General features: G+C 48.7%; 1 protein-coding gene across 1 annotated transcript in view; it reads left to right on the top strand.

Annotated features, from left to right (window-relative positions):
- The window catches only part of CALCOCO2 (calcium binding and coiled-coil domain 2), a 28028-nt gene extending 14437 nt beyond the window's left edge, over positions 1 to 13591 (top strand). Inside the window, exons 5-13 of the mRNA XM_049635891.1 lie at positions 1822 to 1947; positions 4241 to 4329; positions 4674 to 4743; positions 5681 to 5803; positions 6084 to 6173; positions 8657 to 8752; positions 10817 to 10952; positions 12013 to 12041; positions 12570 to 13591. Coding sequence (XP_049491848.1) covers positions 1822 to 1947; positions 4241 to 4329; positions 4674 to 4743; positions 5681 to 5803; positions 6084 to 6173; positions 8657 to 8752; positions 10817 to 10952; positions 12013 to 12041; positions 12570 to 12746 — 936 coding nt within the window. The 3' untranslated portion in view covers positions 12747 to 13591. The remainder of the gene's footprint in view (positions 1 to 1821; positions 1948 to 4240; positions 4330 to 4673; positions 4744 to 5680; positions 5804 to 6083; positions 6174 to 8656; positions 8753 to 10816; positions 10953 to 12012; positions 12042 to 12569) is intronic.
- Positions 13592 to 14321: the final 730 nt, after the last annotated feature.

Raw genomic sequence — 14321 nt, 5'->3', positions numbered from 1 at the left:
TATTTTTGAGATAGAGACAGAGCGTGAGCAGGGGAGGGGCAGAGAGAGAGAGCGAGACACAGAATCCGAAGCAGGCTCCAGGCTCCGAGCTGTCAGCAGCACAGAGCCCGACGCGGGGCTCGAACTCACAAACCGTGAGATCATGACCTGAGCCGAAGTCGGAGGCTTAACCGACAGCCACCCAGGAGCCCCTGGAGCATGTGACTCTTGATCTCAGGGTCAGGAGTTCAAGCCCCACGTTGAGCATGGAGCCTACTTTAATTAAAAAAAAAAAAAAATCCTAATTTCAGGATAGGGTAAAATTTGAATCAAAAAAATAAGCCTTTACTGAATGCCTTAACAGATGCTATTGGGAGAAATGTATCCAGTACCCACTCAAACCTACTCAGGAATGACGTAGAAACATTGAACAGAATCACAAGAAGTGATTTCTCCTTTCTCTAAAACTTCTGTAACTCCGTTGGCGTTCAGTTACTCCCTTCACTTTTCCAGTCGCTTAATTTTTGTCATCACATCTTAGCACCACAGTAAATGACTCTGCTCCTCTGAGGAGGCACACACCAAATATTCTTTGTGTCTCTTAGTTCTGGCCCAGGGCCAGGTCCACATGAGTATTAGATTCATTTACTTACCCAGTTATTTCATAGGATGCCCTCTTTCCATCCAGCCCCGTGGCGGGCAGGGAAGAATGGATTAAATCACTTACTGTCCCGAAGCTCGTCCAATAGGAGAGACCAACGATACTAAGCATTTGCAAGAAGAATCCACATTCTTCTGTCATTCCCCCTTTTAACGTTTTTTTTTTTTTTTAAGTAGAAATATATTTTGGGGTTCATAAAAAAATATTTTCAAAAGTCATTACAGTGAATCGCTTCTCACTTAAAAATAAACTCTTGAAACGTATTTAACTTGTTTTCTTACTGAAGTCTTAACCACTTTCCAACCCCATGTATCTTGGTTATAATCCTAAAATTTCTTGAGCAGTTTCTTGGGCAAGCACCTTACAGTCCATGTACCTTTCCTAATAGATCTAGTCCAGACTTTTAATAATTCTGGGGCGACCTCTCCAAATCCTTGTGTTGGTCTCCGTATCTCTTAGTCCGGTGACGTCACATTGGACGGGCTGGGACACACTCAGGCGGAGGAGCGGTCAAGCGTATCTTCACCCATGGGGTCAGCGGAACGTAAACATAAACCAGTACTGAGATGATATCTTTATTGATACACCACTTGGTCAAAACTGGATTCTTTGCACCCCATATCCTGTCCCAGCCTTGAGACGGATTCACACGTGTTGTTAGTGGGTCTTGACATCTGTTTGTTTAATCTCCCTTCCTCTGGGCTTCCTGACTGGGTCCCCAGTCCCTGCTGGGTCATTGCCATTATTCCCTCGTCCCCTCACGCATTCCCAAGGAGCCCACCAAGGGAAGCCCAGCCCGTCACCTTTGCCGAGCGGCCACGGAGAGCAGTGATGGCAGTGGGAAAGGCACGCAGAGACAAACACGGGGATGCGGTCGGAGCCAACCCTCCACCCCAGAAAGATGAGCCACTCTTTCGCTTTTTATGGTCTTCATTTTGTTTGCCTGCCTTTCTTGGTAATGGCGGGCTCCGTGTTGCAATTATCCAGACATGCCTACACGGCCCCCTTCCCCTCCCACCTGAGGAGGTGTTCCCATTCGAGGTTCACAGATGCCCTAATAGTGAGTGGGAAGCCAGCAGACCCTCAGCATCCCAGCCTGTGGGAACGTTCCGCCAGCGGCACTTGACTATCCGTCGAGCTACAAAAGGTCAAATACGAATTGATGGAATGCTCTTTCGTAGGGGGAGGTGGAGGAAATCGAGCAGCGCAATAAGGAGCTTTGCAAAGAAAACCAGGAGCTGAAGGACACCTGTGTCAGCCTCCAGAAGCAGAACTCAGACACGCAGGCTGAGCTCCACAAGACACAGGTATGGCCGCTGGTTCACCGTGAACTTGCACACCAACTCAACAAACAAGCAAAACGTGTAATGAACCTGGAGTACAGAGGTCACAAGCGGGTGGTGTCTCTTCTCCAGCACCACTTTCTCTTTGGCCGGTGATCTCCCTCCCTCACACTCATATTTTTGAATAGGCACAGCGTTGAAAGTTTTCTGTGGATTACCTCATTGCAACTCTGGAATAGGCACTGTTATTACCCCGAGTTTACAGATGAGTAACCTGAGGCCTGAAGGGCAAGTGCTCCCTTCTACAGCTAATCAGTGATGGTGGAGCCAGGATTCAAACTCAGGCGGTGTGGCGTCTTCCTAGTTCGTACGTATCATATAAAGTATTTTCTCTGATTAGCTGGATCCGGACATCGAGGGAGAAGAGAGGATGGAGGCAAGGTTGCAAGTTCTCCTAAGTCCTTGCTGCTTCTCTTTTGAAACATCCTTCAAAACAGCGGGTGGTAAATGAGAGTTGAGCATGCAAGGAGCTAAAGAGGAGAATCTTCTCTAAAGACTATAAACTTAATTACCCTGAGGTCATGTCTTAGAAGTTTCCAGAACACGCAGACGTTGGCAGTCACCATCTGTAGAGCCCTTGATCTACAGGTGAGGAACCCGAGGCCCAAAGGAGAGAGGAAGAGGTCAATTTAGTGATCCCACTGGGTTAGGACCCACTTCTCTTCGCTCCCAGACAGACCGTTCTTTATACCTTGCTGTCACACAAGTGCCCATGATGTCCTCGGCCCTGGGCTGGTATAGAAGTGTGGATGACAGGTCCAAGATACAGATCTGGCCAATCGTAGGCAGTGAGGTAACAGGGGTGGCATAGGTATATAATTCACAAGCTCTCTGTCGACCATCAGCGTCTGGCCAGGAGCTCACCTGCCAGGTTCTAGCCAAGGAATCACAAGGTCTGGGTTCTTGGGTTAGCTCGCCTACCTACCTGCTACCAGTTGTAATGATAACACAAGCCAATATTCAGCACCTACTGTGTGCCACTGTAATTAAGCGTATTTTTATCAGTGAAGTAAGCTTCGCTTACTCCTTAAAATGACCCGGCAGCCCAGGGGCGTGTGAGTGTGGATCAGTCAGTTAAGCGTCCAACTCTTGATTTCGGCTCAGGTCATGATCTCACAGTTTGTGAGATCGAGCCCTGCACTGGACTCTGTGCTGTTAGGAGAGTCTCTGCTTGGGATTTTCTCTCTCTCTCTCTCTCTCTCTCTCTCTCTCTGCCCCTCCCCCACTTGCATGCAATCACACTCTCTCAAAATAAGTGAATAAAACATTAAAAAAAAAAATGGGGCGCCTGGGTGGCTCAGTCAGTTAAGTGTCCGACTTCAGCTCAGGTCATGATCTGCGTTCATGGGTTCAAGCCCCGTGTCGGGCTCTGTGCTGACAGCTCGGAGCCTGGAGCCTGCTTCGGATTCTGTGTCGTCCTCTCTCGCTGCCCCTCCCCTGCTCCTGCTCTGTCTGCCTCTCTTTCTCAAAAATAGATAATAAACATAAATTATTTTTTAAAAGACTATGCATTTGTAAGTCTTGGAGCTAAAAGCAGCGAGGCAAAAAATTAATTAAAAAAATAAAAGCAGCGAGTTATTATTGATACGCTGGCTTGGCTTCAGTGCAAAATGAAGTTGGGGAAGAAAAAACAAATGTCTGGGACCAGTACGGTGGCCACTAGCCGCAGGTGGCTATTGAACACTTGAAACAGGGCATATTGTGATACTCTGGCAGCGTAAAGTATATAACAGATTTTGAAGGCTTCGTATGAAAAAAAAAGTAAAATATTTCCTTTTTATTTACATATTGAAACAATATTCTAGGCCTGTTGGGTTAAATATGCCGTTAATAAAATTAATTGTATCTGTTTCTTTTTACTTTTTTGAATGTGGCTACTTGACTTTTAATTATGTGCGCAGCATTCAGGAATGTATTGGATAGCACCTTTCAAAGAGAAAAGCCACTTTATTTCACCCACTGCCGTGTCCTCAGTGCAGGAACAGTGCTTCCTAGGCAGTCACTGAACATTTGCTTAGTGAATTAATGACAGATACAAGCTCCAGGGGAAGAGAAGTTACGGTGCGTACGTTTTGGGGAAAGAACAGATTGAGAACATGTTAATCCAGAAATCCCCTTACTCGGACGTTTCATTCACTGTTGTGTCATGACACATAGCAAGTGCCTACCACGTAGTAAGTGTCCTGTGAATATTTGTTGGATGCCTGAGATACTAAAAAATGGCTTAGAAATGGTCGGTTCCTTTGACGTTCTGCAGGAGGAGCTAGAAATTCTAAAGAGCACCGCTCAGAAGCTGGAACAGGAAGCGAAGGCACAGAAGGACAGCTGGGAGACGGAACTGCTTCAGTAAGTGTGGTTCCCGGCCGGGAGGAGCTGCGTGTTGTAGACACCCTTGGCCGGGCTCTGATCAGTTCTCCAGAACTCCCTAGAAAACAGTCCTGCCATCAAGACAGTGATAGGAATGATTCTAGGTTAGACAGTTAGGATCTGAATGGTAAGGAGACACGACCTGAAGTCCAGTATTAACGTGAAAGTTGTCGAATGCAGGCAGTTTGAGGTCAGGAAGCCGAAACGGGACGGAAGAGGAGTGGATCTTAAACTCACTCCGCGGCCCTAGGGCCAAGGCGGCCTTAAATCATTGAAGGCCTGGGGGATCTGACCCGCGATCGGCGTGTTTTTCACCTCCGCAGACTGAAAGAACAAAACCAGAAGATGTCCTCAGAAAACGAGAAGATGGGAGTCAGGGTGGAGCAGCTCCAGGTAGGTGATGCCGGACCTTTGCCAGAGTGCGTTGTCCTCCCCTTGCCACCATGCCTGCCTGGTGGCCCAGAGAGAGAAAGCTACGTTGCACCGTAGTGAGTGCCCGAAGCGTGCCTTTCAAAACATCAGACTAGGGGCGCCTGGACGGCTCAGTCGGTTAAGCGTCCAGCTTCAGCTCAGGTCATGATCTCACAGTTCGTGGGTTCGAGCCCCGCTTCGGCCTCTGTGCTGACAACTCAGAGCCTGGAGCCTGCTTCAGATTCTGTGTCTCCCTCTCTTTCTGCCCCTCCCCAGCTCACGTGTGCTCTCTCTCTCTCTCTGTCTCAAAAATAAACGTTAAAAAAAAAACTGGGGGGTGCCTGGGTGGCTTAGTCAGTTAAGCATCCAACTTCGGCTCGGGTCACGATCTCGCAGTTTGTGGGTTCGAGCCCCGTGTCGGGCTCTGTGCTGATAGCTCGGAGCCTGGAGCCTGCTTCGGATTCTGGGTCTCCTTCTCTCTCTGCCCCTTCCCCTCTTGTGCTCTGTCTTTCCGTCTCTCAAAAATAAACAAATGTAAAAAAAAAAAAAAAATCTTTTTTTAAAGATGGGGGACTGTCAGCTCTCCCAGTGGTTTCCAGACTTTTTTCTTTTAGCTATAAAATCCTTGCAAGCCAAGTCTTTCTCAAAAGCCTAGAACCTAAAGCAGATAGCAGCTGAATCACTCTTGTTTTGAGGAAGCTGTACCTTAAAGAGCAGCTGGTTGAATTGTCCTCATTTGAGTCTCGGCTACTGAGGGTGTAAGGCAGAGCTGAAGAGAAAACGTTCCAGGGGTGTCTGGCTGACAGTTGGGAGTTGCTACGGAACACACACCCCTTTGTGTTAGCGTTCATTAACTAGCACTGTCTCCCTCTTCGGTGGTCCCTTCATATCTTGGTTATATTCACTCATCTTGCTTTAGGCCCAGCTGTCAACTCGAGAGAAGGAAATGGAGAAGCTCATCCAGGGAGATCAAGATAAGACAGAGCAGTTGGAGCGACTGAACAAGGAAAACAGCCAGCTTCTTCTCACTCTAACCCAGCAGGTAGAGTCACGGACGAAACTAACATTTTTAGGCCCTCGCGGGAAAGCGTATGTTGTTCTTTCTTTACTCTGTCGTATACCTGGGTTATCGCCGGCTCCGGGAAAGGCCTCAGAGGAAGCCACCTGAAATGAGGGGCCTCGTGGCTGTTCTCAGAAGCCAGCAAGGGCAGACTCCCCTCTGTCTCTGCATCCTGGCTCGCTCATCGGCTCAGCGGGCCCTTCCCCAGTGCGCGTGTGCCCGTGTTTCCGCAGCGGCGGTACTGAAGTCTATTTCCGTGCAGAAGGAGCGCCAGAAGAAGCTGGAGCAGACGGTAGAGGAGAAGCTGAAGCAGGAAGAAACAACCACCCTGAAGAAACAGCAAGCGTTAAAGGCATGTCTGTCTTCGGATGGCTTTCGGGGGAGGGAGCCTACGGGAAGGAAGGGGAAGGGTCTGTTTTCAGGTGACGGAAAGGACAAAAAAGACAGATGGGGATAGCGGTCGCCTCCGGACGTTTTGCTCTCGACCCAGAAGAGGACAGAGAATCTGTCGTTTACAAAACGTCTCAGAGAGGTGGCCGTTTCTGCAGTGTGGTGAATGGCAGAGCGATACCGAAAGTGAAACCACATGACAGGTTGTGGTAAACACAACCTTGGACTAGGTTACGACCCAGAGTAACCCGACTCCCTCCTTAAAGAGTTCTTATGGGGGCAGACAAATTAACAATTGTAGCGCTAAGCTGTACGGTTAGAGGATATGGCAGCAGTCAAAACAGATTTTGTTGTAACTATAATATTAGCAATTAGCATTCTAAATTATTCTGAGCTATAATAATATAGTAATGAAAGCCTAACCGTCTGATCTTTTCCTATAGTAGAATAGAATGTTGGAAAAGAGGCCTCGTGGTGATGACAGGTACCAAGAAGCCCCATTTTCTCAATTGCTAGAAGGGTATGAGAAACCCTGATGTCTGGAGGGTATCCAGCTGCTGGGTTTATAAATCCTATCACACAGGCATCATGCATTCACTCAGTCATTACTCGGTCAACTATGGAGTCCCAGTATATATGAGAGACCATATATTTTCGCATGCTAAGGAGGAAAACAAAGTTCTCTGAACTCTGTTCCCGAACCAAATCGGCCGCCCAGAGAAATGTTTTATTTGGCCACACTGATGTTTTTCAGAAATTGAATTGGTGACCAACAACTAAACATGGGAATATTTCCCCCTTAAAAACAATTTTTTTACCGTTTATTTATTATTGACAGAGAGAGAGACAGAGCATGAGCATGGGAGGGGCAGAGAGAGGAGGAGACACAGAATATAAAGCAGGCTCCAGGCTCTAGGCTCTGAGCACAGAGCCCGACGCGGGGCTCGAACTCACGAACCGCGAGATCATGACCTGAGCCGAAGTCGGACGCCCAACCGACTGAGCCACCCAGGCGCCCCAGGAATCGCTCGTTTAAATGACCCGTGGCCATTCAGGGGTCTGAACGTCCTTGTGGCGGGTGTGGGTTCCCTGGGTTTTTGTGGAGTGTTTTCCAAGACCCAGGCACTCCATTCTTCATTCCCCACCTATCCCAAGGAACCCCAGCTATGAGGACCACGTATCTTATGCTTCAGGAGCCTAGGAACAAGACGTGGAGCGCCTCCAGGCAAAGGTAGAGGCCGGGAAAGCCTGTTTCTTAGAGAAGTACAAAGAGTGTCAACGACTCCACAAACAGATCAGGCAACTCAGGGCTGCTGCGCTGGTAGGTGACGGAAATAAGGGGCCCAGGCAGCAAGGGGTGTGAAGGTTTGTGGTGCTTAGACCAAGCCCAGAGCCCAGAGGACTGTCCATCCTTGTTCAGGAGAGACATTTCTAAAAAAAAAAAAAAATCTCCTGCTAAAAAGAGGCGTGGACGGCCAGAAACCAGTCTGGGGACCCCCCGAAATCTCGGCCCCCGGCACAGATCTCAGGGAAGGATTTTGTAACCACCGAGCAGGTGTCTGCGTAGACTCAGATAGTCCTTTCTTATTTCTGCCTTTTGAGGAAGTGAAGCAGGACCAGAAGAGCCAGCAAGAGCCCATGGGGATGGGGAGCCAGGAGCCAGCAGTGAGCACTGTCGTCGGGTAGTCCCTCCCGCATTACTACCTCAGGGCCGGCTAGAAGCACACGGCAGTCCGGGCACCAGCATTCAAATAAAAAAATCTTGGAAAAAAAAAAAAAACAAAAACAAAAAACGCAACTGATAGGACTAGCTTAAGTGTCTTTGTGAGGCGTGTGCATGTGTGGAGGCAGGAGGTGGGAGCAAGCCTACCCGTTGTGGGGTGTTTGAACATAGGTCATCATCCTGGGAAGCCCAGGACCTCAGCCTGGGTTCCTGGTGGCCGCGGAGGAATGCCTTCCAGGGTTCCTCCGTCCTCCGTGTTACTTGAGCCCAGAGGCCCGTCCTCCCTGGGAGGGGGTCGCGCCAGCCTAAGCGCCCCGTGCCGCCTTGAGCGAGATGTTCATTCGAGACAGAGACGCTCATTTCCGTGGCTGGGTGCGGTCGAACAAGGTTCCGTTTAGCCCTCATCCTGATACGTCCGTCTGGAGGCTCTTCCCAAGCTTGTCGCCCTTTCCATCTTTGGTCACTTACACTGCCACTAACCCAAAAGAAATCGGCACCTCGATGCCGGCCCAGGCCTCCCAGCATCTTGTTAAGTCACTTCTCTGTAAGCCGACACCGCCCGCGTCTCCTCCTCTGTGCCCCAGCTCCCTTGCCCCCCGCCCCCGCCCCCGAGTCCCACCAGTTTGGGAAAGCAGGTCCTCTACAGGCCCCTCGCTTTCCCCCACTTGGGATCCAGATGACAGCATGTGATCCTAACCCTAATTGTTTTTTATTACCGATAGGACGAGAACGCTGGCCTGTCAAAAAAACTGAGTGAGAACAAGATTATATATGATGCTCTGCAGAAAGAGAAAGAGAGATTGGAAAGAGAAAATGATGTGAGTGTGTACGGAGGGCGAAAACCTCAAGGTTTTAAGGGGAGGGAGCAGGGTGACCCGGAGATGTGGTGACCAAGAGGTAAATAAAAGAGCCCTTTCTGGGACAGTGGGTGAGACCATTGCTCCTGAGAGCAAATTTAGTCTGGTTTCCTCACCTCCCATGAACTCTCTCTTGGTTCCCCAACCGAAACTTGCTTGGTGTGGCAGGAATCAACAAGAAACGAACAGCCTTGATCAAGATCTAAATTAATTTTACTCTTAACTTCATACCTATTGTAGGTATTGTCTTTGAGGAATCATATCCTACGTCCTTTTTGTGCTAGTTGAGGGACCCCTTTCCTTCGGCACAACTTTCTCCTTTTTTTCTGCCACTAAACCAGGGCAGAAGTGATGGTCTGTACTATCGCTGGACCCTTGGTGGGCCCTCAAGAAAATGCTGTGCATTCATTTGTGTCCTCATTCATTCATTCATTCATTCATTCAACCAACATTTATTTTCTGCTGTGGGTTAAACACAAGTTATTGTTGATTGAGGATGATGGCCCTAAATAAAGAAACTGCACTTGGGGGCGCCTGGATGTCTCAGTCGGAGGAGCATGGGACTCGTGATCTCGGGGTTGTGAGTTCGAGCCCCACCTTAGGTGTAGAGATTATTAAAAACAGTAAGTTAAAACTTTTTTTTATTTAAAAAAAATTTTTTTTAATGTTTATTTTTGACAGAGAGAGAGAGAGAGAGACAGAGCATGAGCGGGGGAGGGGCAGGGAGAGAGGGAGACACAGAATCCGAAACAGGCTCTAGGCTCCGAGCCATCAGCACAGAGCCCGACACGGGGCTCGAACTCACGGACCGCGAGATCATGACCTGAGCCGAAGTCGGACGCTCAACCGACTGAGCCACCCAGGCGCCCCAAAACTTTTTTTTTTTAAAAGAAGCTGCACACAAAGGCACTTTCCTGCTCTTGCATCAAAGGTGTCGGTGCATTCTGGCTTCTACTCCTGGATCCACACCTCCCGTGGTTCTCCATCTTTCCCCTCTCCGAAACCCTCCCGGGCTGTGCCTCCAAGTGATCTTTTCTGGCTTTGATTATGCCATTTATGCCCCTTTCAGTACTGTAGGGACCTTTGGAGTCTGTTTCCGGTCTTGTTATTCTCATCCTCTTGATTTAGAGGAATACACCTTGACTTTGCAGTCTCTGTTTTCCCATGTAGGCTCATGGGAAGAAGGGACGACACACAATTTGCAACAGGGAAAAAGATCTGATTTTTTTTTCTTCTAAGATTTTTTTTTTTTTTAAGTAATCTCTTCCCCCATAGTGGGGCTCGAACCCACAACCCTGAGATCAAGAGTCCCATGCTCTTCCAACTGAGCCAGCCAGGCACCCCAAGATCTGATATTTGAAAGTTTTCTTAAGAACCAATAGTAAAGCCCTTTTAAGATGTCAAGGGGCAGTTTACTAATTATAAGAGCTTTAAACGCTGTCTGTCCTCCTCGTAGCTTCTCTCTCATTCTTCCCATTATTCCCTCCCTCCCTCCCTCCCTTCCTTCTTTCTCTCTCTCTATTGGTGTATCCATCTGAAAGGATAAAACATGAAGACGGGAAAGTCATATCAGATGAGTATTCACACTGTGTAAGAAAATCGTTCTGGGAAGGTGGGACGGAGACTAAAAGAACCATTTTACCCTCAATAGCATCCAACAGCTTCAACCTTAATATAGCTCCTGCCGCCCTCCTGTAGGCACCCAACTTTTGTACCCCACCTCAGCTGGTGTGTAACTTAGAGGCTTAAAATTCTTTTTTTGAGTTCATCTAAACAAAATGCAGCGTATATTTCAATTCAGGTCTAAAGAACTGAGATCTTCAGGGTGTTGAGGCCGCTGCTTTCTCTGGAGAAGAATTACAAATGATCATTTCCCGGGACCCCCCAGGGCCCCGCTGTTCATCGAGAGCTACCTCTTTCCCGCCTTCCCACCTTGCCAAGCGGGCAATCCCCTCTCCACTTGCTTGTGGCCATTCTTTGTCGTCGTCTTTCAATATGTCTGTCTCTCCAACGTTCTGTCCCTAGCTTTTGAAGAGGGAGAACAGCAGACTGCTGAGTTACATGGGTCTGGATTTTGACTCCTTGCCATACCAAGCGCCGACTTCAGATCAAGGAGGTGCAGGACAAAACCCGGCCCTTGTCTATGGAAACCCCTATTCCGGTAAGAGACAACTGCCGTTTGAGCCTGAAGGCCCCTGCCCGCATCCTTTTCCCCCCACTAAGATTCTTTTTGGCCTGCGATGCTAATTAAGACCAGTCTCATTGTTAAGACTTGCTGGGCAGAAGCTGAGGACCCCCAATAGAAGGATTGCCAGGCGAGAAGTGTTAATTGAGAAATAAATCTGAATCTAGAAGACGCAAATCAGATCACGCGCCTAGAGGCAGCAGACACAAATTGAGTCCCGTGGCTATATTCCAAATATATAAATCAGAGAAATGTCTCTGTGTAGAAGATATACACACACAAAGCCGAGGAAGCTAATTAAGGTTTGGAAATGGAAGCACACGAGGTGGGGTCTGCCACCCAGGAATGGGCGGTTATGGCGGCCACCTCGATGGCCTGACCGAGGGTGGCAGGAACGTGTACCACAGAGACCCCGGGGTGGTTTGGAGGACAGAAGTGGGGGTGAAAACCAGTCTTGTCACTCAAGGACTGAGGGGTCAGAGTGCCCTTGCCAGGCACGAGGGAACAGGGAACTTCTCCTCCTTTGTCTCCAAAAGCAATAGAAGACCTCATTGCCTTTTCTTGGGCAGTTTAAAGCAGCCGTGTTCCCTTAAGAGCCCCAGTCAAATCTTTACAGCAGGCAGGGGTATGCCTTTGTTTTCCTCTTTAAAAACTGTTTTCTAAGCCTTTCCTTTAAAAATACCTGTTTGCACGGATTCAGTCTTCAAACCTATTCTCAAGTTGTGTCCTTCCCAAATCGTGGCTGTTTTTGTTAAAATCTCGTCTTGCCCATACTGAGGTTTATTTGTTTTTTCTGACTGTATAGAAATATGCATGGCTATCACAAACGCCACTTCGTTATTTTTTTCCTCTTTTCCCTTTATCGTCGACCTGGATCCCCTCTGTCAGAAGTTAATGGTACATGGGCGAGAGAAAGAGACGCAGTGGGGAGAAAGGGGAACAAAGAGAGTTACAGAAAACAGCTGCTGCATCACGGTTGGAGAACCTTAGGGATGGTATTTCTTTCACTGAACGAAATCTTTGTTATTATCCTCAGGTATCCAGGAAAGTTCTGCCCCAAGCCTGGTAAGTACGTGAATCACGAGAGTGCCCACATCAAATCCTTGAGAAATGTCCCCCCCTGCTCAAGTTCATGGGAGAAGCGTAGGGAGCCTGGTTCGTTGTGATAATTCCGGAAGTCAGCTGGATCGATTGGGTCAAAACCCGAAGCCGAGTGAGCCTGTCGAGGCAGGGAGAAGAAAGCCCGGTCCGTCCGCCAGCTTTCTGGCGGGTAGATCTCCACCCGTGAGCGGAGGTACCGGAACTAGGGAGGAGATGCGAACAAGGCAGCCGGTCCAACAGGGCATGTCCCGTGTCCCTCCTGGGCTGGAAGCTCTTTGACCGCTTTAGCACTAGTGGGTCCTTTCACCCCTGGGGTAGAGAAAGCCCCGGGGAGGGCCTCCAAACGTGAATCGGTTCGTTCGTCGTCCGTTTCCTGAGCACCTGCCGTGGGCCGAGCATTATGCTCCGTGCTGAGAATCTCGTAGAACACGGGACGTGGCCCCTGTTACCTAGAGCTTGCCTCTGTGCTGACCTCTTTGCCCTTCCTCCCAGCTCGCCGTCAAGAAGTGCCCCACCTGCAAATCCGACTTTGCTGGCGACATTCTTGATTTCACCTCGGAGCAGCAACGCCCACAGCCCCTCTGTTTGAGTTGTCCGATTTGTGACAAGACCTTCCCAGCAAAAGAGAAGCAGATCTTCGAAGACCACGTGTTCTGCCACAGTCTCTGAGTGTTCCGGCCTCTTGGATCTATACCGTACATAGATTTTGATAGGGTAGAACCTATAGCTTCTACTTGGAGTTATGACCCAAGACCCTGCCTAACGTGAAATTATTAGGGGTTTACTCAGTCCTGCTGCCCTAAGGGTGGAGTCATGCTGATTATGTGGTGAGGGCTGTTACTTCCATCCTTGTGGGTTACAACTACTTTTTAAATCCCATAACTAGCCGTGGCCTGCTCTCCCCTCTGGCGCCCAGCCTTCCGAGGGTCTCCAGCACAAGGGCCCTGGGACGGAACTGACCGGCTTGACTCGAGTGCTAAGTGATTCGTTTTCTGAGTTGTCCCAGCGCCCTTCAAGGTCAGGCCTTGAGTGGTTTTGCCCTCAGTTCTGAGCCTTAAGCCTGCGGCTGGTGATTGAGCAGAGGTTGAGAATTTCTTCCTCCTCCTCCTCCTCCTCCTCCTCAGGTCCCTTCCTCCCACTGATGGCATTAAACTGGGCAAAAATGTCACTGCAGAGAACTCAGTCATCCAATTTGGAGACCAAAGGTTTCACAGCTCCCAGCAGAAGCATCTTATTCCTGAACCCTGGACACAAAATAGTATTTCAATCACAGGCCTTCTCTCTCTCTGGATACCTCTGTTTGGCATTTTCTACTCTTCGATCTTTCCTATGCACGTAACTTTTAGTGTTGTAAGTCCTTTCGTAATGATTAGTAGGACCTGTTAGAAACTGGGTTTGCAACTTTCTGAGCAGGTGAGTTTTGAATATGGAGAAGTCAGAATAATGAGAGCTATTAATCTCTTTAATACTAAAAATAAACTAGTCCTCTGTTTCAGGGACGTGGGTAACTTCAATTTGGTAATTTGAGTTTGCGGTCTTTTATTTCTAAGCTTAGGAGAAAAGGGTAACCAAGAGGCCTGTGGGACTTGTAGGCCCCAGCAGTGATTTCTCTTCATTTGTCTGAACTAGTCAACAAAAGTGTCCCAGCCCTTGTCTTGAGACGGAGAGCAAGGTGACGGAGCATTAGTTTGAGAAATCTAGGGCTCTGACTTCTTGTTCCAGCTTTCCGTGCACTTTTTGAAAGGGAACAGTGTGGACTCTTCGCGAACCAGGTTCTAGTCCCTCCATCCAGATTTGCCTAATTGAACTACAAGAAAGCAATTCCATTTTCTTTCCCCCTCCAGGGACGGAACAAATGGAAAGGACTCTCAGGCAGGCCACCAGCGGGTCACCATAGAGACTTGTACAAAAACCTCAGAATGATGTAAGACATGATGTCACGAATCAGGTTGAGCCAACCTCCTTCTGGGGTTTTCCCTACGTGATTGGAGTTCGGCCCTAGACCAGCTATATTGCCCCGGTCACCGCTCCTTGTCTTTATTTCTCCTTTGATAAAACGAACATGAAACTGTACTCCTGCTTCTCCTCCTCCCCTATCAGCATTTCAACGAGCTGTCTCTTGGACGCCCAGCCTTTCGCCCCTTAAGGTTCCGATGTGACATTAAGAGGAGCTCTGGCAGAGAAACGTAACGGGGAGGTGGTAACACCGTTTTCCTGGCAGATCCCTTTCCTCGCTGCAGAAAT

The sequence above is a fragment of the Panthera uncia genome, chromosome E1 (genome assembly GCF_023721935.1).
Source record: "Panthera uncia isolate 11264 chromosome E1, Puncia_PCG_1.0, whole genome shotgun sequence".
Lineage (NCBI taxonomy): Eukaryota > Metazoa > Chordata > Mammalia > Carnivora > Felidae > Panthera > Panthera uncia.
This window is presented reverse-complemented; position numbering and strand designations above follow the sequence as displayed.